The sequence below is a fragment of the Carcharhinus amblyrhynchos genome, chromosome 28, assembly GCF_965287045.1.
Source record: "Carcharhinus amblyrhynchos chromosome 28, sCarAmb.v2.hapA, whole genome shotgun sequence".
NCBI lineage: Eukaryota > Metazoa > Chordata > Chondrichthyes > Carcharhiniformes > Carcharhinidae > Carcharhinus > Carcharhinus amblyrhynchos.
In genome coordinates, this window is record NC_137351.1 from 7,882,270 (window position 1) to 7,908,411 (window position 26,142).

At 47.6% G+C, this 26,142-nt stretch overlaps 1 protein-coding gene across 2 annotated transcripts in view; it reads left to right on the forward strand.

Moving 5' to 3' along the window:
- rgma (repulsive guidance molecule BMP co-receptor a) overlaps positions 1 to 26,142 on the forward strand; it is a 173,987-nt gene extending 147,845 nt beyond the window's left edge. For both annotated transcript variants that reach the window (XM_080214244.1, XM_080214243.1), the window contains exons 2-4: positions 1,447 to 1,580; positions 13,730 to 14,238; positions 24,964 to 26,142. In XM_080214244.1, coding sequence (XP_080070370.1) covers positions 1,447 to 1,580; positions 13,730 to 14,238; positions 24,964 to 25,662 — 1,342 coding nt within the window. In that variant the 3' untranslated portion in view covers positions 25,663 to 26,142. The remainder of the gene's footprint in view (positions 1 to 1,446; positions 1,581 to 13,729; positions 14,239 to 24,963) is intronic.

Consider the following 26,142-nt stretch of genomic DNA (forward strand, 5'->3'; position numbering starts at 1 on the left):
TCTCTTTTTAGCTGTTGTTTATTTATCCCTGACTGCTTCCTTCCCTCTCTCTCTGATTCTCTCTTTTTTTTCTTTCTCTGATTCTCTCTTTCTGACTGATTTCTTTCTGTCTCTCTGATTTTCTGTTTCTGATTCTCTTTTTCTCATACCGTTTCTCTCTCTTGCTGGCTATTTCCCTCTCGCTCTCTAATTCTCTCTCTATTTCTCTCACTCTTTCTATTTCTCTCTGATTCCCTCTTTGCTGATTTCTCTCTCTCTGTCTCTGTTTCTCTATCTCTGTTTCTCTCTCTGATTCTCCCTCTCTCTGTTTCATTACTTTCTAGGTGGTAATCTCTGCTAATTCCTCTCTCTGTCTCTCTCTACCTTTCTCCTATTCTCTCTCTGCTAATTACTCTCTGTTTCTCTCTCTCTCTTTGTGTCTGTCTCTCTGTGATTCTGTCTGCTGGTTTCTTTTCCTGTCTCTTTCTCTCTGTCTCACTCTCTCTGCTAATTTCCCTCTATTTCTCTCTCTGTCTGTCTGCTGATTTCTGTGTGTGTGTCTCTCTCTCTCTCATTGATTCTGTCTGCTGGTTTCTCTCTGTTTTTCTCTTTGTGTTTCTCTCTTGAATTCTCTCTTTTTTTCTGTGTTTCTCTATCTCTCTGTAATTCTCTCTGTCTCACTGTGCTAATTTTGCTCTCTATTTCTCTCTTTGTCTCACTCTGCTAATTTCACTCTCAATTTCTCTCTCTGTCTCTGCTGGTTTTTCTGTTTCTCTGCTGATTTCTGTGTGTGTGTGTGTGTCTCTATCTCTCTACGATTCTCTCTGCTGATTTCTCTCTTTTTCTGTGTTTCTCTCTGAGTTCTCTCCCTGTCTCTGCTGATTTCTCCTTTTTCTCTGTGTTTCTCTCTGTAATTCTATCTCTCTCTGTCTCTCCCTGCGCTGCTTTTTCTCTCTGTTTCTCTATCTCGGTGTTTCTCTGTGTCTCTCTCTCTGTTTCTCTGTCTCAGTGTTTCTCTGTGCTGATTTCTCTCTGTGTTTCTCTGTCTTGGTGTTTCTCTGTGTTGATTTTTCTCTCTCTGTGTTTCTCTGTCTCGGTGTTTCTCTGTGCTGATTTCTCTCTCTGTGTTTCTCTGTCTCAGTGTTTCTCTGTGCTTATTTCTCTCTCTGTGTTTCTCTGTCTCGGTGTTTCTCTGTGTTGATTTTTCTCTCTCTGTGTTTCTCTGTGCTGATTTCTCTCTGTTTTTCTCTCTGGTTTCTCTGCCTGCTGGCTGTCTGCCGACTTTAGGCGGAGTCAGTGTCGCTGCTGCAGTCCCATTCGCTCAGTGGGAAGGAAGGAGGATTGTCCCTGGACACGGTTGATTGATGGGCTTGTGGAACACTCGGCGGGTCTCTCTCTCTCTCTTTCTCTTGCTGGCGTGTGTGTGCGCTTCTGATTTCTTTATTTTTCTGCCTCTCTCTCACTCAGGAGGAGCAGAGTTGGAGAGTTGGAGTTCTGCGGGATCCCAGTCCGGGCTGGATGGATGGGAATGGGGAGAAGGGACGACCCATTAGGGCATCCAGTCCTTCGAATCCTGATCATTGTCCTGTGCCTCCCAGCAGGTAAAGCAAAGACCTTCCACTGCACAAAGAGAAGTTGCTAAATCTCAAGACTTTTTTTGTGTGTGTCTAAAGTTTGCCTCTTGCGTGGGCTGATCTCAGAATGGGTCCAGATTTCAGATCCAGCGAAACAAATCTTTCAGACAGCTCCGAGATTTGATTTCTTGCCACGAAAGAAGTAACTTGAACCGCATTTGAAAAGATTTTTGGAAAGAAAATGAAGGCTGGTTAACATTTCAGCAGCAAGACTCAGCTATCCAAGGGAAAATTCAGAGGAAAGTTTTGCAGAAGTTGTAGACTCTCTTTCTAGGGAGAAGTTGATCTCTAGTAGAGGGGAGTTGTTGGGGGGGGGGGGGAGAAAATAAGTTTTAAGGTTTTTTTTGCTTTGCGATTGTGGCGGGTTAATAAAATCTAATCCCAACAGTGCTTTTTGACTTCTTAAACTTGGCGATGCGTTGGTGTAGAAAAATCTGCTTTCAGAGTTTGAATCTGTACGCGACCCCTCACATTCTTAAGTGCTTTCTTTTTGCTCAGTGAGGGTCTCTTTACAAAGACCCCGACTTTTTAAAAAAAACTTGTTTTGTTGGGGGATGGGGAAGCCAGTGGCAACTTCCCAAAAACAACTTCAGAAACTTTTCTGAAAAGTAAAAAAAACCATGTGTCCAAAGTCCCAGCTGCAGTGACATTTTCTTTTAAGTTACAAAACAAACCATTTTAATATAAACGGATTGTTCTTCAATGTTTGTATATATTGCACCAGAAAATTGTTTGTATATATTGGAAATATATTCACCAGAAATTTGTTTGTATAATTTGCACCAGAAAATCCCTCAATACTGCTTTGCCATCACCTTCAGTTTGCATTAGAGTTCCAGCAAAGCAATGCTAACTTTAAAGATTTGGAGTGGAAATTGACCCATCTCAGCTGATAAATGTATCAGAAATCGGTCCATTCATTAATTTGATTAAAATGCCCAGAGGGTTAACATTAGCACGATTGCGGCTAATTAGTCATTAGATGGACTCAGATAGAATTGATTTCGCTGCCTTCAATGGCAAAACTAAATCAACAGAACTACAAACAACCTCGGCGCCTTTCATTGCCCTGTATCTGTTCGAAAATTGCTTTAAGGCTGGCAGAAACTGAGTATAAACTTCCTTTGAGTTAGTTTATTAAGTTGGTACCAGAGAAGAAGTACTTCCTCCCACACAGGACATCGCAACATCGTATCTTTTTTTAAAAAAATGTAACTTCCAGAATCCAGTGTGGAAAGAAATGCAACGCTGGGTTTTAAAAAAAAGTGTATCAGTCTGCACTTGTTACTTGCAAGAGGCACCAATTCTTCAGGTTGTATTCCAAAGCAAAAAAATTTTGACAGGGTGTTTGCAGTCCCTGGGTGTTTGTATTTTAGTTAAAATATTTGGAACTGTTATGAGTCAGGGAAATTGCAAGATTTGAATTGAAGCCTTTTTTTTCTACCTATATCCATGAGCCAGGAAATACGATGTGATCAGTTTTGTTAGTGGTTTGGGGCAGTGATTTTGTGTAGGTGATCTGTGCAGATCTGACTGTGTATTGTATCTATTCAGAGCCCTACTTATTTTTCAAATTCATGAATGTGCTGCTTTTCAAATCTTTTCCTCCAACCCCCCCCACCTCTTGAAGTTCCTTTTGAGTCCATTGTGGGAAAATCTAAGTGGCTTTTATTGAAGGCTTTGTAGTTTAAATTCAATGGCCCACAGATTGCCCAGTCTTTCATTGTAAGGGGGAAAGTAACCACTGATTTGCATATTGTTATAAATATTTATTTTGAAAAGGGTAATGTATTGTATTCACTGATTTTTGAGATTAGCCATTCATTTAAAATCACAAACCCCCTCCCCTTGATAAAATACAAGATTTTCATTCAAAGCACAGTAAGATATTCCTTTGCAGTTGTTCAGTGAGAATTGCTTCAGAATAGAACTGATTGTTGCTTTGAAAGCTCTTTTCCATTTGTTATTTTTAAATGCACGACGCAATGCTGTAATTTGTGGGGAAGTATATCTGTGTTAAGCGAGTGGTGTTTGCATGTCTTCCCTGCCCTCAAAATAACACAGCTCTGTCCTGGCTCCCATCGCAGTTGCGTTACCCTTCAGCTTGCAGCCCTCTGTAATTCACAGCATATGTTCGATTGTCAGGGCCTCTGTCGCTGTGTTTCTCTTTTAAAGTATATTGATTAGTGTCACAAGTCGGCTTACATTCACACTGTAATGAAGTTACTGTGAAAATCCCCTAGTCGCCACACTCTGGCGCCTGCTCTGAGGGAGAATTTAGCATGGCCAATGTCTTTCAGACTGTGGGAGGAAATCGGAGCATCCGGAGGAAACCCACGCAGATGTGGAGAGGACATGCGGATTCCACACACACACAGTGACCCAAGCCAGGAATTGAACCCGGGTCCCTGGTGCTGTGAGGCAGCTGTGCTAACCACTGTGCCACCATGTTAGCAAAGCAGTCAGAATGCTACAATTGGCTTCAGTGCTCCTGGGCTCGGTAGCGAGAAAGACAGTGGTTAGCACAGCATCAGGGACCTGGGTTCAATTCTGACGACTGTCTGTGTGGAGTTTGCACGTTCTCCCAGTGTCTGCGTGGATTTCCTCCAGATGCTCCAGTTTACTCCCACAGTTCAAAGAGTTAGGTGGATTGTCTGTGTTAAATTGCCCCTTAGTGTCAGGGGGATTAGCAGGGTAAATACATGGGGTTACAGGAGTAGGGATTGGGCAGGCTCAGTGGCCAAATGGCTTCTTTCTGTAGTGTAGGAATTCTGAGAAGGCGAGGTTTGGAAATCGGCCAGTGTTCCTGGTCCTGATGTCATTCCAAGATTCCCATTCTGGCCTGAGTAAGATTGGCTTAATTGTGAAGCTCCCTTTGTTGAATAGCCTGGCACACTCTACACCTCACCTTCACGTACGTGAAGAACATCTACTTAGACGAAGCACCAGAGGGCAGTTAACAGCTGCAGAATCCGTGCCAAGGGGCAGGGAGAAGTTAGAATGGAAGAAATGGGACAGGAGTTGACCACATGCTCCATTGAACCTGCTTCGGCACTCAGTACAATCACAGCTGATCTTAGGCTTCAACTTAATTTTCCCCTTGGCTCCACACATCCCGTAATTCCCCGAGAGACCAATAAATCTGTCTATCTCAACCATAAGTGTATTCAATGATGGAGTCATTAATCAAGGACTCTGAAGGAAAATTCATGCCAGTTATCTATTTCTGAAATGTGACTTTCTCTCAAACCTTAACCCTAAAGGCTTTTGTACAGAGGTCAAAATGATTAACCTTAAAAAGCAGCACTCACCAACAGGTGAAAAGTAACATCTTTATTTCAGAAGCATACCTTGTTTAAGAAGGGGCGGCGTGGTGGCACAGTGGTTAGCACTGCTGCCTCACAGCACCGGGGACCCGGGTTCAATTGCTGGCTTGGGTCACTGTCTGTGTGGTGTCTGCACATTCTCCCCATGTCTGCCAGGTGCTCCGGTTTCCTCCCACATTCTGAAAGATGTGCTGGTTAGATGCATTGACCCGAACAGTGCCTGAGTGTGGTGACTACGGGAACTTCACAGTAACTTCGTTGCAGTGTTAATGTAAGCCTTATTTATGACTAATACATTTTATTTTACTTTAATTTGTTTCATATAAAAGCGAATTGCAATTAAAAATGTATTGCTTGGTTTCGCTAATGTGGCATAGAACATAGAACACTACAGCACAAACAGGCCCTTCGGCCCACAAGTTGCGTCGATCATATCCATATCTACCAGGCCTATCTATAACTCTCAATCCCAGTAAATCCCATGTACTCATCCAGAAGTCTCTTAAAAGACCCCAGCGAGTTCGCCTCTACCACCAACGACGGCAGCCGATTCCACTCACTCACCACCCTCCGAGTGAAAAACTTACACCGACATCTCCAATTTAGTTTAAGAAATTAAGTATGAATCAATATCTTTCTGGGCAGCATGGTGACACAATGGTTAGCACTGCTGCCTCACAGTGCCCAGGACCCTGGTTCAATTCCTGGCACGGGTCACTGTCTGGTGAAGTTTGCATGTTCTCCCCATGTCTGCATGAGTTTCCTCCAGGTGTTCTGGTTTCCTCCCACAGACCGAAAGACATGTGGGATAGGTGGATTGGCCATGCTGAACTTCCCCTTAGTGTCAGGGGGATTAACTAGGGTAAATGCATGGGGTTAAGGGGATAGGGCCTGGGTGGGATTGTGGTCGGTGCAGACTCAATGGGCCGAATGGTCTCCTGCACTGTAGGGATTCTGTGATTCTTTTCATAAGTCAGTTCAGATAAAATTGGAACCTTGCAGTAGGTTGGCCATGCTAAATTGCCCCTTAGTGTCCTGAAATGCATAGATTGGGGGGATTAGCAGGGTAAATAGATGGGGTTCTGGGGATAGGGGCTGGGTGAGCTTGTTGTTGGTGCAGACTCGATGGGCGAAATGGCCTCCTTCTGCCCTGTAGGGATTCTATGTCATGCTTTGCAGCAGAAGATTTAAACAAACATGATGCTTTCCTTGTCGTTAAGGACAACGAAATGTGTTAATGTTTGACCAGAATTTGAAGTCCTGTTAGCTCCATTGCTTCAGCAGCCAGTGTGGTGCTTGGTGACACAGAACCGGATATCTCCAGGTTAGACCTCTTTACTGTGCCGGATCAGCAGGTCCCAGTCCTGGATGGTGATACCCTGAGCTGGAGAGGAGGGGAAAGTCAACTAGGGTTCCCCACTGCTGATTTTAGCACCCTAACCCACCATGGGAGTGCTTGTGCTGGAGCGCATTTGGTAAGATGGCCAAATAAGCAATCACAACTCAGGATGGTACAATGGACACCAATTCCAATGTCTTTGCTATCTCACTGGCGGCTTTACTCTCAGCCGCCTGTGCCCTCAGCCCTGGGTGCCCCTTCTTAAACTCTCCACCTCTCATCCCTCTTCATGGTACCCCTTAAAATTTATCTTTCTGACCAAGCCACTGGTCCCCTGCTATAATAGGATGGTAAGAAGTCTCACAACACTAGCTTGTGACATTTGCTACCAAATAAATCTGTTGGACTTTAACCTGGTGTTGTGAGACTTCTTACTGTGTTCACCCTGGTCCAGTGCCGGCATCTCCACATCATAATAGGATGGCACAGTGGTTAGCACTGCTACCTTGCAGCACCAGGGGCCCGAGTCCGATTTCCGGCTTGGGTCACTATCTGTGCAGAATTTGCATGTTCTCCCCGGGTCTGTGTGGGTTTCCTCCGGGTGCTCCAGTTTCTTCCTACAGTCCGAAAGACGTGCTGGTTAGGTGCATTGGCCGTGCTAAATTCTTCCTCAGGGTAACCCGAGCAGGCGCCGGAGTGTGGCGTGTAGGGGATTTTCACAGCAACTTCATTGCAGTGTTAATGTAAGCCTTACTTGTGACACTAAACTTTAAAACTTTTTAAAAAACACTCAGGGATGAAGTATCCCTTCAGGCGAGGGACTGGAAGGTATCCACTGAGCTCCGCCCTGTGAGATTTGTCCCTTTTTAGGGAGGCGTGAGAGAAAAAATGGACAAGGCGACACCTTTTAAAAAGTTACCATTAATAATTATCCTTTTACTTTCTCGTTTTGATTTTTTTTTGTTTGGTTACATCATTTCCTGTCAGGCACCATCCGCCTGGTCCAGCTGTTCCTGCCGTCCTGTTTTAGAATCTGCTCCTGAAAGTTATAAAAGCAGCTCGACTGACACAGAATCCTACAGTACAGAAGGAGGCCATTCGGCCCAGCAAGTCTGCACCAACAATAATCCTACCCCAGGCCCCCTCTCCTACACATTTACCCCACTAATCCCTCTAACCTACTCATCCTGGGACAGAAAGGGGCAATTTAGCACGACCAGTCAATCTAACCCGCACATCTTTGGACTGTAGGAGGTAACTGGAGCACTCGGAGGAAACCCACGTAGGCACGGGGAGAATGTGCAAACTCCACACAGACAGTGACCCAAGCCAGGAATCGAACCCTGGGTCCCTGGCGCTGTGAGGCAGCAGTGCTAACCACTGTGCCACCGTGACGCCCACTGACACTCTTCCACTTTGGTCTGAATTGAAAAAACCTCCTTCACTCTCAATCTGTCACTTACACCCCAGGATTAGGGTCAGTGGTCAGAATTTTCCTATGCTGCTGCCGGTGGATTCAGTGGCGGTGGCAGTTGGGGGGGGGTGGAGGATGGATGGATGGATCATTCAGATTCGGTGACCCGGAGGGGAGGGGGTCCGTCTTCCAGCCCCAGAATGTTCCTGGAGATCCATCTTCTTCCCTTCGTAGTCAGAGATGTTGGGCGCCTCTCCAATATGGCAATTGGATTGGACATCAGGCCTGTCCCACCATGGCATACAGTACAAAACTGTCAGATCATAGAATCCCTACAGTGCAGGAGGCCATTCAGCCCATTGAGCCTACACCAACAATCCCACCCAGGCCCTATCCCTGTAACACTATGTATTTGTCCTGTTAATCCCCCTGACGTTAAAGGACAATTTAGCATGTTCATTCCAACTAACCCACTATGGAACAGCTTCCTGGACATCTCGGTGCCCATCCAAAATCTGATCTCTTTCCCCTCTGCTGTTCCATTGCCTGACGTGAGTGGCACAATGCTGGCTCTCTCTCTAAATCTATAACATCATTCTCTAACAGAGCAGCGTCTACTTGTGATTGAGGTGGAGTGTAAAATCTAGCGATCTGTTCAAACTTCCACCTTATTAATGTCAGGTTGCCCTGGGCCTTGAAGCTGCAAAACAAGGGCTGGTTTTTCAAATGGCAACTTGTGCCCAAAATATGCCAGGTTCCAATAGCGTAGGTGCCTCCCTGATACTTGGTCTTTTCAGCCGAGGGCTGGCCTCATAGCAGCATTGTCTGCCGAGATTCACACTTAAGCATTTGCCAACGGCCGTAGGACACTGAGCAGTAGTGGGATTTGTTGGTTGATTATTCTCCTCGCCCTGGGGGCTGGTTGAAGGCAATTTCAGCATCTCAGCTGCAGTCACTTTGAAAGCAGGGATTAACCCTGGGACCTCTGTGTTCTGTGTAGCTTAGTACCTCACTGGGCAGTAGGGGAGCTCCATATGAATGGCTTATTAGGAGGACTGCTAAGGGCACAGAAAGACCTTTATTGCCGAAGAATACAATTTGCTTTCGTACAAAACCTTGTAGAGCTTTTTCAAATTGTTGACATAAATCTATTATATACCACAGTACAGGTCGTCAGCGAGAGATCAGTTCTCGATAAACCTACTTTAATCACTTCCCAGCCGTTCATCATGCCGTGCGCATACCAACTCAGAACTCCCATCTCCGGATTCAGATGACAGTTATAAGGTGCACCCGCCTTGCTCTGTGATTTGTGGTGTTGCCTTGAATCCCTGGAATTAGATTGTCGTGTTCTAATCACTGCCAGCTATCCACTTATTTGAGACGTAGTCCCTCATTTTGAAAGCTAAGTGGAAGGGTCAGGACCCATAGTGCAGGCCGTCCCCAGGGTTGGAGAGACCAGGAGAGAATTGTAAGAGCGATGCAGCACAGAGCGAGGCTTTTCAGCCCAGTGTCCCCGTGCTGGTGCTGTGAAAGGGCTATGCAGTCAGTTCCATTCCCCCACTCATTTTCTTCCCCCATAGCCCTGCCAGCTATATAACCAATTCCCCTTCCCACATTGCCACTGAACCTACCACACGATGGTTAGCACTGTTGCCTCTCAGCGCCAGGGACCTGGGTTCGATCCCGACCTGGTCACTATCTGTGTGGAATTCCGTGCCTGCGTACGTTTCCTCCGGGTGCTCCGGTTCCCTCCCACAGTCCGAAAGATGTGCTGGTTATTTGCATTGGACGTACTAAATTCTCCGGCAGTGTAACCGAACACAGTGTGATGACTAGGGGATTTGCACAGTTGCAGTGTTAACGCAAGTCCACTTATGACTAAGATATGTGGGTTAGGTTGATTGGCCATGCTAAATTGACCCTAGTGTCAGGTGGATTAGCAAGCTAAATACGTGGGGTTACAGGAATAGAGCCTGTATGGGATTGTGGTTGGCACAGACTTGATGGGCCAAATGGCCTCCTTCTGCACTGTACGGATTCTATAATACTTGTGACACTAATAAATAAACTTCTAACTTTACCTCCACCTCAGATTGTGTGCTCCAGGCCATAATAACTCGTTGCCTACACCTTTTAATTTTTCTGACCTTCCATCCTTTGTTGTGCAAACTAACCTCCCGACAACGGAACCAGTTTTTCCTTATTTTCACTCAGCCAAAACCCTTCACTTGTTTTTTTTTAAGAGAATGTTAGGGAAATGCAGAAGTGATGGTGGGAGTGACGATGAGACTGTGGCTTGAACAACCTTTAGAAGGATTGAAAAGGAGGAGTGAGAGAGAGCTCAGAGGGGGGGCATAAGGCATCCTGCAGTTTGGAGGCTTCTTCTGAGAAAATGCTTTGCAGAATGAAGAACGTTAAGTTTAATTTGGGAGGTTTTAGCTCGGAGGAGGAAGCACATGTAGGACAGAAATATGGTGTCTGTAAAGATGAGACGAAAAGAGAGAGTGGAGGACCGCTAAAGCTGGGAAAACGGTTCATGGTGGCCTTGAATTTAGGAAACAATTTGTAACATTTTAAATTATGGGCAGCAGAGCGGTTAGCACCGCTGCCTCACAGCGGGAGCTTGACGCTTCGAAAGCTAGTGCTGCCAAATAAACTTGTTGGACTTTAACCTGATGTTGTGAGACTTCTTACTGTGCCTCACAGCACCAGGGACCCGGCCTCGCGTTGCAGTCTGTGTGGCGTTTGTATGTTCACCCCGTGTCTGAATGGGTCACCTCCCCACCCCCTGGGTGCTCCGGTTTCCTCCCACACTCCAAAGCTGTGCAGGTTAGGTTGATTGGTCATGCTAAATTGCCCCTGAGTGTCCATGGGGATTAGCAAGGGTAAATGTATGGAGTTAAAGGGGTAGGGCCTGGGTAGGATTGTTGTTGGTGCGGGCTCGATGGGTCGAATGGCCTCCTTCTGCACTGTAGGGATTTTATGATTCTGTGAAATGGGGGAGGCAATGGCATAGTGGTATTGTCATTGGACTGGTATTCCAGAAACCCAGGATTATGCTCTGGGGACCCAGATTCAAATCCCACCCACAGCAGATGGTGAAATTTGAATTGGATAAAAATCTGAAATTAAAAGTCTAAACACTGACTATGAAACCATTGCCAATTGTCATAAAAACCCATTTGGATCACTATTTTAGGGGAGGAATTCTCCTGCCCTCCTACCTACATGTGACCAGAGCAATTTGGTTGATTCTTAAAAGTGCCTCCTCAAGGACAATAAATGCCCGCATCCCATGAAAGAATTTAAAAAAACGGAGCCGAGAGTTCTCCCAAAACCCTAGTCTGGCAAGATATCAGGCACAGGAAACGTTGTGTTTATTCGGCACACACTCAACCAGAATTCTCTGCCAATTCCCTAATGTGAACCGTCACTTCACCAACCAGAGGAAATTACAAAGTTATTTCGCTTTATTATTATCACATGTATTGGAATACAGCGAAAATTATTGTTTCTTACGCGCTGTACAGACAAAGCATACCGTTCATAGAGTACATAGGGGAGAAGGAAAGAAAAGAGTGTAGAATGTGTTGTTACAGTCATAGCTTGGGTGTAGAGAAAGATCAATTTCATATGAGGTAAGTCCAAAGTCTGATGGCAGCAAAGAAGCTGTTCTTGAGTTAGTTACTCTTTTTCCCGACGGAAGAAGGCAAAAGACAGTATGTCAGGGGCGGGCAACAAATGTTGGCTGCTTTTCCGAGGCAGCAGGAAGTGTAGACAGAGTCAGTGGATGAGAGGCTGGTTTGCGTGATGGACTGGGTTATGTTATCTGGGGGCCGTATCTACATGCTGTATTATTTTATACTTTAGTATATGTTTTAATGTACTGGTAAAGATTAGGGGTAAAAATAATAAATAATACTGTTATTTACTTCTTAAGTACTTGCAGATTGGTTTATGCTACAACTATAGCGCTGTATTCCATCAGTAAATGGAACGCTCCTTTAACCAGCACGACCCATTCCAAACATGCTGGAAAATACAGATTTTACTGTGCTTGGATATTTTTTGCCGTGGCTTTCCTTCATGATGTTACTGGGTTCTGCAGCCAATATAACTAAGACTCTTGTTCAGTGACTTGCTTTGGCCGTAGGAATCGGGTCTGTCCACTGTGCAATATTCTTTATTCATTCCTTCAGATCTCAGCCACTGTCTGTAACAGATCTGCATTTGCAATGCCTTGTAGCATCGTGCAGACAAAATGCTGTCTCCAGACACTCGACTGCTGTGTCTCAACACCTCCAAGTGGCAATAGTGTGAAGGTGGCCTATGTTATGTTGTGCTGTATTGAAATAACATGTATTAATTGCTCCACCTCCCCCCACTCCAGCATATCCCCCGCCCCCCATAATCTCCACACTCAATGTTACCCAAATTATGCCCAGAGATCGGGGGATACATGAAGCCTCTTATTCCTGTCTCTTCCTCTCAGTCTCACCCCTGCCACTGGGAAGAGCCTCATTTGTGTCTGGTTGAGATGGAGAGTTGGATGTGGAGATGCCGGCGTTGGACTGGGGTAAACACAGTAAGAAGTCTCGCAACATCAGGTTAAAGTCCAACAGGTTTATTTGGGGCAGCAGACAAAGGGGCAGCAAGCGCTCCGAAAGCTAGTGGCTTTTGCTACCAAATTAACCTGTTGGACTTTAACCTGGCATTGTGAGACTTCTTACTGAGACAGATAGCTCAGGGGTCGAGTACTAATCGCAGCAAAGTCTCCACAGAGCCATGAGTGGACGTTTCTTTGCTATCTCAGTATCACAATGGCTGTGAACATTAAGCCAGTGCTTAACGGGTAACTGTTGGCGATGTTAAGCTAGAGAGAGGTGACACGTTTATAAATTGCTGGAAAACCTCAGCAGGTCTGACAGCATCTGTGGAGAGAGAATAGAGCCGACATTTGGGTCTCTAAACAGAAGCTGTCTGACCTGCTGAGATTTTCTAGCATTTTCTGTTTTTGTTTCAGATTCCAGCATCCACCTTTATATAGAGCTGACATGTTCTTAGGCTGAATTCCAGGAGAACTCCTGGTGACATTAGGGTGCCACAATTGGCCTCATTAACTGGGGTGACAGTGGACTAGTCACTGGATTCGTAATGGATTATGAGTCAAATGGGTTCACCCCGCAGTGGCAGCTGGTGGAATTTGAATTCAGTTATAAAGGGTGGCACGGTGGTTAGCACTGCTGCCTCACAGCGCGAGGGACCCGGGTTCAGTTCCCAGCTTGGGTGACGGTGTGGAGTTTGCACATTCTCCCAGTGTCTGCGTGGGTTTCCTCTGGGTGTTCCGGTTTCTTTCCACAGTCCGAAAGGCGTGCTGGTTAGGTGCATTGCGTATGCTAAATTCTCCCTCGGTGTATCCAAACAGGCGCCAGCTGGAGTGTGATGACTAGGGAATTTTCACGGTAACTTCATTGCAGTGTTACTGTCAGCCTACTTGTGATGCTAATGAATAAACTTTAATCTGGTCTCTGATAACTGTGACAGCCATCATTGTAAAAACCCATCTGGTTCAACCATGCGCTTAAGGGTTGGAAATCTGCCTTCCTTACCCTGTCTGGCTACATGTAACTCCGGTTACCCCAGTCCAACACTGGCATCTCCACATACATGAACTCCACCAGACCCATAACAATGTCATTGACACTTAACCACCCTCTGAAATGACCTAGTAAACTGCTCAGCCTGAGGGCACTTAGGGATAGGCAACAGATGCTGGCCTTGCCCATGATGCCCAAGTCCTGTGGAAGAATAAAGAAAATAATACCTGGAGGCAGGAAGAAAAAGGAATGGAGTTTCCCAGCAGCAATCCTATCCCGGTTATTCCTGCTGGGATTTCTGCTGAACTGTGCTGCCCTCATGGTTAAATAGCAAATCCAAATGACCTGCCCCACGGAGGGAGAGGGACGCCTGGAGAGGAGGGATGGGGAAATCGGGATGTAAGTGTTAACCGTGTTTGTCCCTGTTTTCTCCGCAGTCAGCTGTCAGTGCCGGATCCTGAAGTGTAATTCCGAGTACCTGTCCGCCACCTCCGGACTACACGTGGATGCTGAAGAATCGGTGGAGTTTTGCATCGCGTTGCGGGCCTATTCCCAGTGCACCCGGAAGACGGCGCGCGCCTGCCGGGGGGACCTGGCCTATCACTCCGCCGTCCACGGCATCGAGGACCTCATGAGCCAGCACAACTGCTCCAGGGTGGGTCCCACGCACCCGCCGCCCCGCACGCAGCCCACCTCCCTGGACTTCATGGTGCACTCGGACGCGCCCGAGACGTGCGACTACGAGAAGAGCCTGCAGCAGAAGACGCCGCAGCCGAACTACACGCACTGCGGCCTGTTCGGGGACCCCCATCTCCGCACGTTCACCGACGACTTCCAGACCTGCAAGGTCCGTGGCGCCTGGCCGCTCATCGACAATGACTACCTGTTTGTCCAAGTTACCAACGTCGCTGTTGTTCAGCGATCGAGCGCGACCGCCACGAGTAAGGTGAGAACGATGAGCGATGTGTAACGATAAACCGTGTACAGGACAGAATACAGTCCACTTGTGTTCTTTAATAAATGAACAGTTCGTACTTGTATTGGCGAGGTTAAATGGGGCAGCGCGGTGGCACAGTGGTTAACACGGCTGCCTCACAGCGCCAGGGAGCCAGCTTAGGTCACTGCCTGTGCAGAGTCTGCACAGTCTCCCCGTATCTGCATGGGTCTGTCCAAGACTCAAAACGGTTGTGACCGAAGCCCAGTTCATCACTCAAACTAGTCACCCGTCCGTTCACACTGTCTACATTTCCCACTGCCCGGGTTCGACTCCTGGCCTGGGTGGGAGTCTGCATATTCTCCCCGTGTCTGCGTGGGTTTCATCCGGGTGCTCCGGTTTCCTCCCATAGGAAAGACGTGCTGGTTAGGGTGCATTGGCCATGCTAAATTCTCCCTCAGCGTACCCGAACAGGTGCCGGAATGTGGCGACTAGGGGATTTTCACAGTAACTTCATTGCAGTGTTAATGTGAGCCTTTTTGTGACACTCGTAAATTAACTTTAAACCTTTAAGTTATATTTACAGCAGTGTTTGGCGACACACACCAGCATAGCAATCTTACCAAGATGGGAGAAGGTCGCTAAGTCCGAGTGATCTTAACCTGTTGCCTCCAGATAGTTTATTAACACCACAACTGACTTTCATTGTGAGCGGAATGCGAGAGCAGAACCTTTCCAAGTGATCCACAGAGTGGGTGTGTGCTTCGTACAGCAGTGGCGAGCCCAGCCAGTGTGCGGTAAAGGTTTGATTTACCCTCTGCCACACTGTCTGGTGAGAAGCAAGTGTTTGAAACACTGCCCGGCTCTTGTGGGTGAGGGCAGGGGAAAGATCAAGTCCAGACTGTCCACTCCTTGAACCCTGCTGGAAAAGACTCCTGGAATAGACGTGGGATGTGAAAGAAAGAAGAGCGGACACTTGTATTTATATAGCGCCTCCCATAAGACATAGGAGCAGGAATAGACCATTGGGCCCTTCTGATCAATCATTCATCAAGACCTATGAGATCTGGTGAGGGGAGAGGGGATCGGGATGTTGAACTCGATGATCAGCCATAATCAAGATGAATATCGGAGCAGGCTTAAAGGACTGAGTGGCCTCCTCCTTCTTCTAGTTTTTATCATGGCTGATCTTGTATCATAAGTCCACTTTTCCAAAGTCCACCAAATCCCTTCATTCCCAAAATTTCATAGAATCCCTACAGTGCGGAAGACGGCCATTCTGCCCATCAAGTCTGCACCGACAACATTCCCACCCTATCCCCGTAACCCCATGTATTTACCCCACTATTCCGCCTGACACTAAGGGGCAATTTAGCCTGGCCAATTCGCCCAACCTGCGTATCTTTTGGAGTGTGGGAGGAAACCGGATGAAACCCACGCAGACACGGGGAGAAGGTGCAGACTCCACACAGTCACCCGGGTCTGGAACTGAACCTGGGTCCCTGGCAGCAGTGCTAACCACTGTGCTGCCCTTGGGGTTGAAATGTGGGTATGATACCTCCCACAGTCGAATATTCTGTCACGGCTCAGCTGAGTATTGACACGTGAATGATAATCAGTTAGGAGCAGGAGTAGGCCATCCAGCCCTTCGAGCCTGCCCCACCATTCAATAAGATCTTGGTTGATCTGAAGTGGATCAGTTCCACTTTCCCACTTTCTCCCCATAACCCTTAAATTCCCTTGTCTATCAAAAACCTATCTACCCGTGACTTAAATATATTTAGCGAGGTAGCCTCCACCACTTCAACGGGCAGAGAATTCCAGAGATTCACCACCCTTTGAGTGAAGAAGTTCCTCCTCAACTCCGTTCTAAACCGCCCCCCCCCTTTATCTTGAGGCTGTGCCCCCTAGTCCTACTGTCCTTTCTGAGCGGGAAGAGTCTCTCTGCCTCTACCCTATCCACCCCCTTCATTATCTTATATGTTATCTTATACAGGCAGTTTAGCAACACCCCTGGAGCTGCAGAGCTCAGTGTGTCAGCAGCTTTGGGGGAAGAAAGTGCGAGACAGATAGATATTTTTGGTTGGAACTCACTTTCCGAGTTCCTGCCCCCACCACCCATTTGAGGGGCTTGTGTGGAGGTCCATTTTGCGTTAAACCTTAGCAGTGTGATGCAAAGTATTTGATTTAGAGAGTGCGGTGTTGCTTGCTTGGCTGGGTGGGATCCCCGCTTGACTCTCGAGGCGTGTGTTGGGTGCGAGAGATGCCGCTTGCTGCCTTGGCAAATCCGCCAACACCTTTTGGACCAAGTGACTGGGGATCCATCACTCAGTTTGCTGCCACACACTTGCAAGCAGTGAGGTGGTTTTGTTTGGCCTGCGGTGTTCTGTAATGCTGTGAGGGGAAGTGGATTTAAAACTGCAAATAATCCCCCGAGATAGTCACAAGAGTTTCCTGGATATTAACATCACTCCTCAGCTTAATTCATTCTCAACAGTTGATGAAAGGTGTTTAGGAATTGAATTGAATTTAAGATGAGGGGAATGAGTGGAACCTTTTCTCCTTAAATCAAAGCATCGCGCATGAATAACGAACATCTTTGAACTGTGGGAGGAAACTGGAGCCCCCGGAGGAAACCCACCCAGACATGGGGAGAGGGTAAAAATTCCTCACAGACAGTGACCCAAGCCCTGAATTGAACCTGGGTTCAGTTATGGGGAGATGATGGTCTAGTGGTACTTTCGCTAGACTATTAATCCAGAAACTGTTCCAGGGACTCCGGGTTCCAATCCCACCACGGCAGATAGTGGAATTTGAATAAAAAAAATACCTGGGAATTAAGAATCTATCGATGATCATGAAACCAGTGTCGATTGTTGGAAAAACCCATCTGGTTCACTGATGTCCTTTAGGGATGGAAATCTGCCGTCCTAACCTGGCCTGGCCTATGTGTGACTCCAGAGCCACAGCAATGTGGTTGACTCTCAAATGCCCTCTGTCAAGTCAGGGCGAAAGGTCATCCCGACTTGAAACGTTGGCTCTATCCTCTCTCCACAGATGCTGTCAGACCGGCTGAGGTTTTCCAGCACTTCCTGTTTTTGTCTGTTGACTTGCTCTCCGGTTATCTCAGTATTCCAATTCATGCACGCTCTGATCTTTTCCGATCGTCCCTATTCCTCGATGGCATTGTGGCGTTGATGTTGGTGTGAGTTGACGAGCTTTTGTCAATGTGCCAACTTGGTCAGCATCGAAATGAGAAAAACCAGTGCTACTGGGCAGGGTGTGTGCTTCGTACGCCTGGCACCAGACTTGTGAAAAAAAAACTGCTTCAGAATCTCTCACCTGTTGAAGCCAGCAGGATCTTCCAGTCCTGCTGATGGCGTAGTCCCGTTGCGGGTTTCCCGGCAGCGAGGAGAGCGTTCGACGGGAAACCCCAACGGGCAGGACCAGAAGATCCTGCTGCCTGGTGGCAGATTGTGGAGGGAATCCCGCTTATTGTCAGGAAGTGCCGAGGAGGCGCAGAGTCCAGCACTGGCCCATTCAATCAACCAGTCAAACAGCAGCAGCCCTGCACACGGCAGAGTCTGTAGATCACACATTGGACTGGTCAGCCAGAGCCCACTGAACTGGAGCGCAAACTAATGAGCCTCAAACTCAACAGACCGACATCCTTCCTCCCCTTCACAGGCAGTGTTAGTGTGTGAGTGGGTGGGCGTGAATGTGGGCGTGCGAGAGGGTGGGTGTGAACGTGGGTGTGAGAGAGAGGGTGGGCCTGTATATCGGTGTGCGAACGTGAATGAATGTCCGTGTGTAGATGTGCAAACACAAATGTCAGTGTGTGCATGCGGGGTTGCTTGTGTGCATTGGTGTGAGGTGGACTGTCAGCGTGTTACTGTCTGTATGCCGCTAAACTGAAGAGTAGAATTATTTTCATTTCATCTGCTTTTGAAATCTCTGGCCTGCGCTGGGTGACAGCTCGCCAGTTTGTGCCTCCTGCCCCTGGTACTTCCCGTGAGTCATTCCGTTTGGATTGTTGCAGGGGGTAAGTGGCCAGAGGCAGCAGTGGACCTGTTCCTGTTTACCCAGCTACAACAGGCAGGGAGGCAGACCCTTGCTGATTGGCTCCCCATTCCTCACAGCGGTGATGAGAGGCTTCAGGATGAAGGGTGCTATATAAATGCAAGTCTCCTATCACCAACACAGCATCCTAAATGGAACAAGTGGCTGGAAGAGTTCCGTTCAAGCCCATTATAAAATATCGGCTGCTTTGGCAGATTTGTACAGTGGCAGCTGGCACCACTTTTTTAAAGAGTGGCACCACCCCCCCCCCCCCACTCCTTACCCCACCCCTTACCCCACCACCCCGGGTCCCAGCTTGTCCTGCCTGGTGTCAGGCGGGCTACGTTTGGAAGCAGTGCCACGTCCTCGTACCCCGCTGCACCTTGAACACTGCATTTTTGACTTCCATCCAAAAAATGATGAGGTTGAGGACACGGTGGCTGAACCTGCCTGTGTTTTCGCGCTGGGTGTGTGATGGGATCTGTCCACAGGCTGACGGCTCAGAGAATGGTCGGCGTTGCAGTTACGCTGTTGAAAGGCTCCATCTCGTCCAGGGGTAGACAACCTGTTAACGTAGTTGAATAGATAAGAATGCTTTTCTTTTCTCTGCTTGCTGACTGTTACTAAATAGGCAGCTAATTCCAGAAGCCCAGCCTGGCGTGGTATTTATTTCCCTGCTCCGGTATCTGGGTGGATTTCTGATTCCGGAATCCAGACAGGTGACAATTCTGTGAGACAGGTAGATATTTTTGGTTGGAGCTCACGTTCTGAGTTCCTGCCCCCCACCACCCCGTTCGGTGGCTCAGTTTGTGAATACACCAACCCCCCCCCGACCGATACAGACGAGGAAGGGACTATCCTGTTCTCTGCTGGATTGAGAGAGAGGGAAGGATGGGGCAGGAATCAAAATTTACCTGGTTTACATTCTCTCCACTGACTTCCGCCGGAAAGCGTGAGCACACGAGTGGTACAGTGGTTAGCACTGCTGCCTCACAGCACCAGAGACCTGGGTTCAATTCCAGCCTTGGGTCACCGACTGTGTGGAGTTTGCACGTTCTCCCTGTGTTTGTGTGGGTTTCCTCCCACAATGCAAAGGTGTGCAGGTTAGGCGGATTGGCCTAAATGCTAAATGCATGAAGTTACAGGGATAGGGAGGCGGAATGGACATTGGGGTGAGATGGTCTGTCAGAGAATCAGTGCAGACCCGATCAGCCAAATGGCCCATATGAAGCAAGGAGAATGGGGACTTTATATTCCCATCGTCCATAACCAGGCCCAAAGCCTCCATGGAGCAATGAGGCAGCTGAAGGCCGCAGGGCAAGGGGGTTGGGCCACAAAATGGCCCTGGGCCTTGTGAGCACAGTGTGTGTAGAGTAACACTGCGCCTACCGCTATACACTTCTCCAAGTACGATGAAGCAAAGAGAAGTGACATCATTGTCCCTGAAGGGAGGTTGTAGCGCGAGTATCAGTTTTACTTTGCTCTCCTGCTTTATCAGGGCTGAGGTTCTGATCAAGTGGAATCCAGTGACAAGCGTGACCAACCCTCCGTATCTGAGGCCACTGTCTTGTGTCCTGAAGTATCTGTATCCATGATGATGCTTTCCCATATAATGCAGGCCTTTAAATCTCATATATGCATAGTGACAGCTCCCCTCTCATTTTTATACACACGCAAACCCATGCCTCCTCCCCCACCCTGCTCCCACAGTCTAGCTGTGCCTTCTCCACCTCCCACTCCAGCAGCCGCTAATGCTATTAGTGTCCCTTACTTTCTCCTGTGAGAGTTGGTTACCCTGAGTTCAGTGTAACATGTGTTGCTTTGACTTCACAGACCCCCTTACCTCTTGGATGGGGTGTCCAATTCACTCCCATACTCTTCAACTGAATTCTGAGTGAATACAGCCTGCACTCTCCATCCGTAACTCGTGTGTTCGATGGTTTGATTGATCTGTTTTTGATCGTGTTGGTCTGTTCATTGATCCATGTTCACTATCGTTGATTGCTTAAGTTTGTGATTGGAGATAGAAAAGTAACGTAACTGACATCTTTCAGAAGGTTTCTGAACAGGGACTGAGACCACATGTTTATAAATCCTTTAATTGCTGAGATAACTTAAAGTACTGGAAGTATCATAGAATCCCTACAGTACAGAAGGAGGCCATTCAGCCCATTGAGTCTGTACTGACCACAATCCCACCCAGGCCCGATTCCCGAAACCAACGCATTTAACCCTGCTAACCCCCCGACACTAGGGTCAATTTAGCAAGGCCAGTCACCCTAACCCACACATCCTTGGACCGTGGGAGGAAACCAGAGCACCCAGAGGAAACCCACACAGACGTGGAGAGAACGTGCAGAATCTACACAGACAGTGACCTGAGGTCGGAATTGAACCCGGATCCCTGGCGCCGTGAGGCAGCAGTGCTAACCACTGTGCCACTTAACTGCCCTGTGCGTAACGCACAGTTTCAACAGTGGAACTGTTGTGGATTTAGAACGAGTTTTATCTTTGCATGAGTCAGTTAAATAAGATATACAACAAACTGGTGAACATGTGTCACTGTCATCCCCGTCTCGAACACTGAGAATGTCCGTTGGTTGAACCTAAACCCAAATGTCACTTCTCTGTTACCCTTCATTACAAGCTTCCTTCTCATTGGACTGTTGATTCCTCCGGAGACGTGGACGCAGTCCTGCCCTCCTGCGTTATCACTGTTTCCCAATCAGATCTCGTTGCTCTGATTTCTTACCTTAACTTGGGCTACAATTGTCAATCCCATGTCTTAATTTTTGTACAAATGTCAAATGGTGGTTCTCCACACAACTTCACCACATGCGTGGATGGGCAGAATCTCTGCAGAAACCGTCTTGAGCGGCACAGTGGTGAGCACTGCTGCCTCGTAGCGCGAGGGGCGTGAGTTCGATTCCCGGTTTGGGTCACTGTCTGTGTGGAGTTTGTACGTTCTCCCTGTGTCTGCGTGGGTTTCCCCTGAGTACTCTGGTTTCCTCCCACAGTCCGAGAGGTGTGCTGGTTAGGGTGCATTGGCTGTGCTAAATTCTCCCTCGGTGTACCCGAACAGGGGCCAGGGTGTGGCAACTAGGGAATTTTCACAGTAACTTCATTGCAGTGTTAATGTAAGCCTTACTTGTGATTAATAAATAAACTTAATTTAAAAAACCTCTCTCTCCCTGGGTTGGATAACAGCGTAATTCCTGATCTCTCTTGACCAATTACAATCACCAGGCTTTTTAAAATCCCAAGCTTTGCGTCATTAATTTTATCTTTTCGCTCTTGTCAGTCTTGGTAAAGGGACCTTTCTTACACACGGCAAGAATAGTTGGCCAATGCTGCCACCTAGTGATCTAATCAGTAATTAAAAATCTGGTTCATTTTTGTGTTCAGTTGGGTTCAGATTGCAGTCGCTTAGAATTGCCAAAGTTACAATGTAAAAAGAGGCCATTCAGCCCATTGTGTCTATCCCAGCCTAAAGAATGGGATAAAGAAACTAGCCGCTCATTTAAATCACACTTTCCAGCACCTGGTGGCACAGTGTTAGCGCTGCTCACAGCATCAGAGTCCCAGGTTCGGTTCCCAGCTCGGGTCACTGTCTGTGTGGAGTTTGCACATTCTCCCCCTCGTGTCTGCGTGGGTTTCCTCCGGGTGCTCCGGTTCCCTCCCACAGTCCAAAGATGTGTGGATTGGCCATGCTAAATTGCCCCCGAGTGTCAGGGGAACCAGCTAGGGTAAGTACATGGGGGTATGGGGTTAGGGCGTGGGTGGGATTGTGGCCGGTGCAGTTTGGATGGGCTGAATGGCCTCCTTTTGCACTGTAGGGATTCTAAGATCTGATGCCACTTCAGATGCCAATCCAGGCACCTTTGAAATGAGTTGAGTGTTTCAGCCTCAATCACCAACTTAGTGAATTCCAGACACCCACCATCTTCTGGGTGAAACGGTTACTCTGCATGTCCCCTCTAATCCTTCCATCTCTACTCCTGTTTAATGCTGAACTGGAATAATAGAGGAGAATAAATATTTACTAACATTCCTGGAAAAGGTGCGGAGATTGAAATATTTCTTTCCCTCCAGCTGGGTAAGAATAAGAATTTTGAAAATACTTTGATGCGTTTTCCAAGATTTTTTTGGAATCCGTATCACTGCGTGGTCCTCAGACCTACGGTGCAATTAGTTCCTGAACACTGTGGTTGTAAATCGGAACCGGTTTGCCTGTAGGAACAAGGCTTGGTTCCTGGACCGAGGTGCAGTGCCCTACGTTCACTTCACTGAATTGTGAAATAGGAGGCCATTCGGCCCATCGAGTCTACACCAACCACCCAGGCTCTATTCCCGTAACCCCACAGATTTACCCTAGCTAGTCCCCCTGATACTAAGGGGCAATTTAGCATGGCCACCGTGCCTAATCCGCACATCTTTGGGACGCAATTGGGAGGAGACCCACACAGACACAGGGAGACTCCACACAGACAGTGACCCAAGCTGAGAATCGAACCCTGGTCTCCAGCGCTGTGAGGCAACAATACTAACCACTGTGCCCAATAAATGGTTTAATGTCTTATCTGAAAGATACTCCTCCAGCAGTGCGGCATTCCCTCAGTGTTATAATTGGAGTGTTGATCTTGATTTTAGCGCTCAAGCCCTGATTAATGTCTAAATGTTGTAAGTGCTTTTCGTTGTATCTCGAATGCCGTAAAGATGTGTGTATCAGTATTTTAATTTTTGAGGAGGTTTAATTTTATTTTAAAAGGCAATTTATCACAAAATCAGATTCTATCTGTTCAGCACCTGGGTAACCTGACTTGTAACTGGAGACCATCAGAATTATATTCAGGATAACTTGTTGGTCACTGGAGCTGGTGATGTACGTTCCTGAGATGTTCTGGGAGACGTCAGTGAAGAGAGTGAAGCTGATCTCAATACTAACATTGCAAATAAGTGTAAGATTCAGTAAAAGCAGGGTTAAATATTATAAGCCTCCTAACTCAAACACACCACCATTTCAGTCGGTGTCTCTTTGCTTTAAATAAAACGAAACGATCAATAAATTGACCACAAATGAGAGTGGGTGACAGCCCTGGGGTGGGGCACTGTAATTAAAACAAAACGTCAAAAGGAAACTTAACTAACTGAATCAAAATGTCATTACTGGGGGGTAGTGATGCACCCCAGCTCACGCAGAGCCACCGATCACTCTTTATATGTTCTCCAGCGAATCCCCAAATAATGCAAACACTTAAAACGTGATTAACCTTCCTTCTGTAATCAGATAAGTAAGTTAGTTTCCAAACTCTCAGCAGTGTTGGTGTTGAGCGCTGTTTGCATCTTCCTGTATATCTCCAGGAAATATATCAGCAATTAGCTGATGTCTCAGCCCCCAAGTTAAGATAAATACTTAGAAAACAGCTCCTTACATTGTTGAAATCTCTCTGTGTAACAATTCCTTTTTGAGTGGAGTGACTACAGATGGCGGGGGGGGGGAGGGCGGTGCTCATCCCTTCCACAACGCTGGCATAGAGGACAGGTCAGCTTGCCTTTTAATGATGGCCAAATGTTGGTCAGAGCCAACTGGGGAATGGTGGCACAGTGATTAGCACTGCTGCTTCACAGCGCCAGGGACCCGGGTTCGATTCCGGCTTTGGGTCACTGTCTGTGTGGAGTTTTGCATGTTCTCCCCGTGTCTGCGTGGGTTTCCTCCGGGTGCTCTGGTTTCCTCTCACAGTCTGAAAGACGTGATGGTTAGATGCATTGGCCATGCTAAATCCTCCCTCAGTGTACTCGAGTGTGGTGATTAGGGGATTTTCACTAACTTCATTGCAGTGTTAGCGTAAGCTGACTTGTGACTAATAAATAAAATTTTACTTTAATTTAATATACTTGAATAATGCCAAAAAATTGTTTCAACATCCACTAGAATTCAGTTTAACACTTTGCTCTTGGGCATCACCCATGTTGGTGCGGGATTCCGTCAGGGCTGTGTGGCAGTACCAGCCTGGATGGCGAGATGATGGAATTGGTGTGATGTGGTTGGGGTGACACTTTAGAGGGCCGGTCTACAACCCTGCGGGCATGAGTTTGAAACTCATCATTGGTACTGGTGGAATTTTAATTAAATTGATCATGATTTTTTTTTAAAAGCCGGTGACCAGAAAACCATTGTCACAAAAACCCATCTGGTTCACTAATGTCCTTCAGGGAAGGGAATCTGCCGTCCTTGCCTAGTCTGGCCGACATGTGACTCCAGAGCCACAGCAATGTGGCTGACTCTTCACTGCCCTCTGAAAGTAAACTACTCAGTTCAGGGGCATTTCAGGATGGTAACATTGGCCTTGCTACACCCCATGAACGGATAAACAAAACAGCTCAACTCCTGGAGTGGGACATCAAATAATAGAACATCAACTCTTTTAATCCAGAATTCAGTGCTACCCGCTGATTTTAGTTGATGTAAGCAAGTTCTCCAGTTTTTGGGAGATCTAGGACAGGTGGACAGTCTGGTCAGAGATTTCCTGAAGGGTGAACCGGTTGGGTTTTTCCAATAATCCAGCAGTTTTGTGGGTCCAGATATGTTGAAGTTAATTTGGGAGCTGAGTATTCTTTTTGGAGCGTTGTTGTGTTAAATTGGATGAGGCGTTGATCTTTGTCTTGTTGTCTCTCCAGCTCACGGTCATCTTCAAGAACTTCCAGAACTGCGTTGACCAGAAGGTCTACCAAGCGGAGACGGACGACCTCCCAGCAGCCTTTGTTGACGGCTCGAGGAACGGCGGCGAGAAACACGGCGCCAACAGCCTGAAGGTGACGGAGAGGGTTGCGGGGCAGCACATCGAGATTCAGGCCAAGTACATTGGGACCACCATCGTGGTACGCCAGGTGGGCCGCTACCTGACCTTCGCTGTGCGGATGCCAGAGGTGATCATGAAGTCCTTTGAGGACAATCAGGGGCTCCAGCTGTGCTTGAAGGGCTGCCCCACCAACGAGCGAATGGACTGGCGGCTCCCCCAGCTGGCGGAGGCGGAGGGTGGCCGCTCTCCATCCCAGGCCGCCGTCCCCCACCAGCCCTTCACGCGGGAGACAGCCACGGCCAGGTGCAGGGAGAAGCTGCCCGTGGATGACCTGTACTTCCGATCGTGCGTTTTTGACCTCTTGACCACCGGGGACTTGAATTTTACGCTGGCAGCTTATTACGCCTTTGAAGACGTCAAGAACTTGCACTCGAACAAGGAGAAGTTTCACATTTATGAGAGGACAGCTGATATCCCATCGGGGAACTCTGCCCCTGGGCAAAGCAACCTCCAGGTTCTTGCCATCAGACACTTACTGCTGATCTGCTGGCTGTGCTGCTACCTGACGCACCTATAGCCACCTTTCCCTGACTTGTTCAGACACTCGCTTTTGGTCTGTCCTTTTCTTTTTGGTTTGAATCGCCGGTAACTACCTATCTCGTACCTCGTTCGTGCTCATTCGTAATTCACTCACGCTGTCTGGTGTTAGACGGATATCCGCCATCAAAATGGTGACATCCCGTTTATGGTCGTGGTTACGTGTTTGTGATGGTTTGTAGAGCACTCGGAATACTGTGTGGAGCTACCACCAGCGTGCAACATTGGTGTAACTCAGCGGCCTGGGTGGCGCCTATTTCTGTTTCCCTCCTGGTCCTCCGTTACGCCCCCCTCCCTAGACATGAGAGCTTCAAGCTTGACCCTTGCTGACGTTCACTGCCGTCTTATCCACCCCTTTTATTTCGGGCCGAACAGGAACGGGAGCCCAGTGTGAGGTCACAGCTTCCCTTTGCACTTTACCTCAGATCCTGGCACGAGGTGTTAGCGTTAATGGGCACCC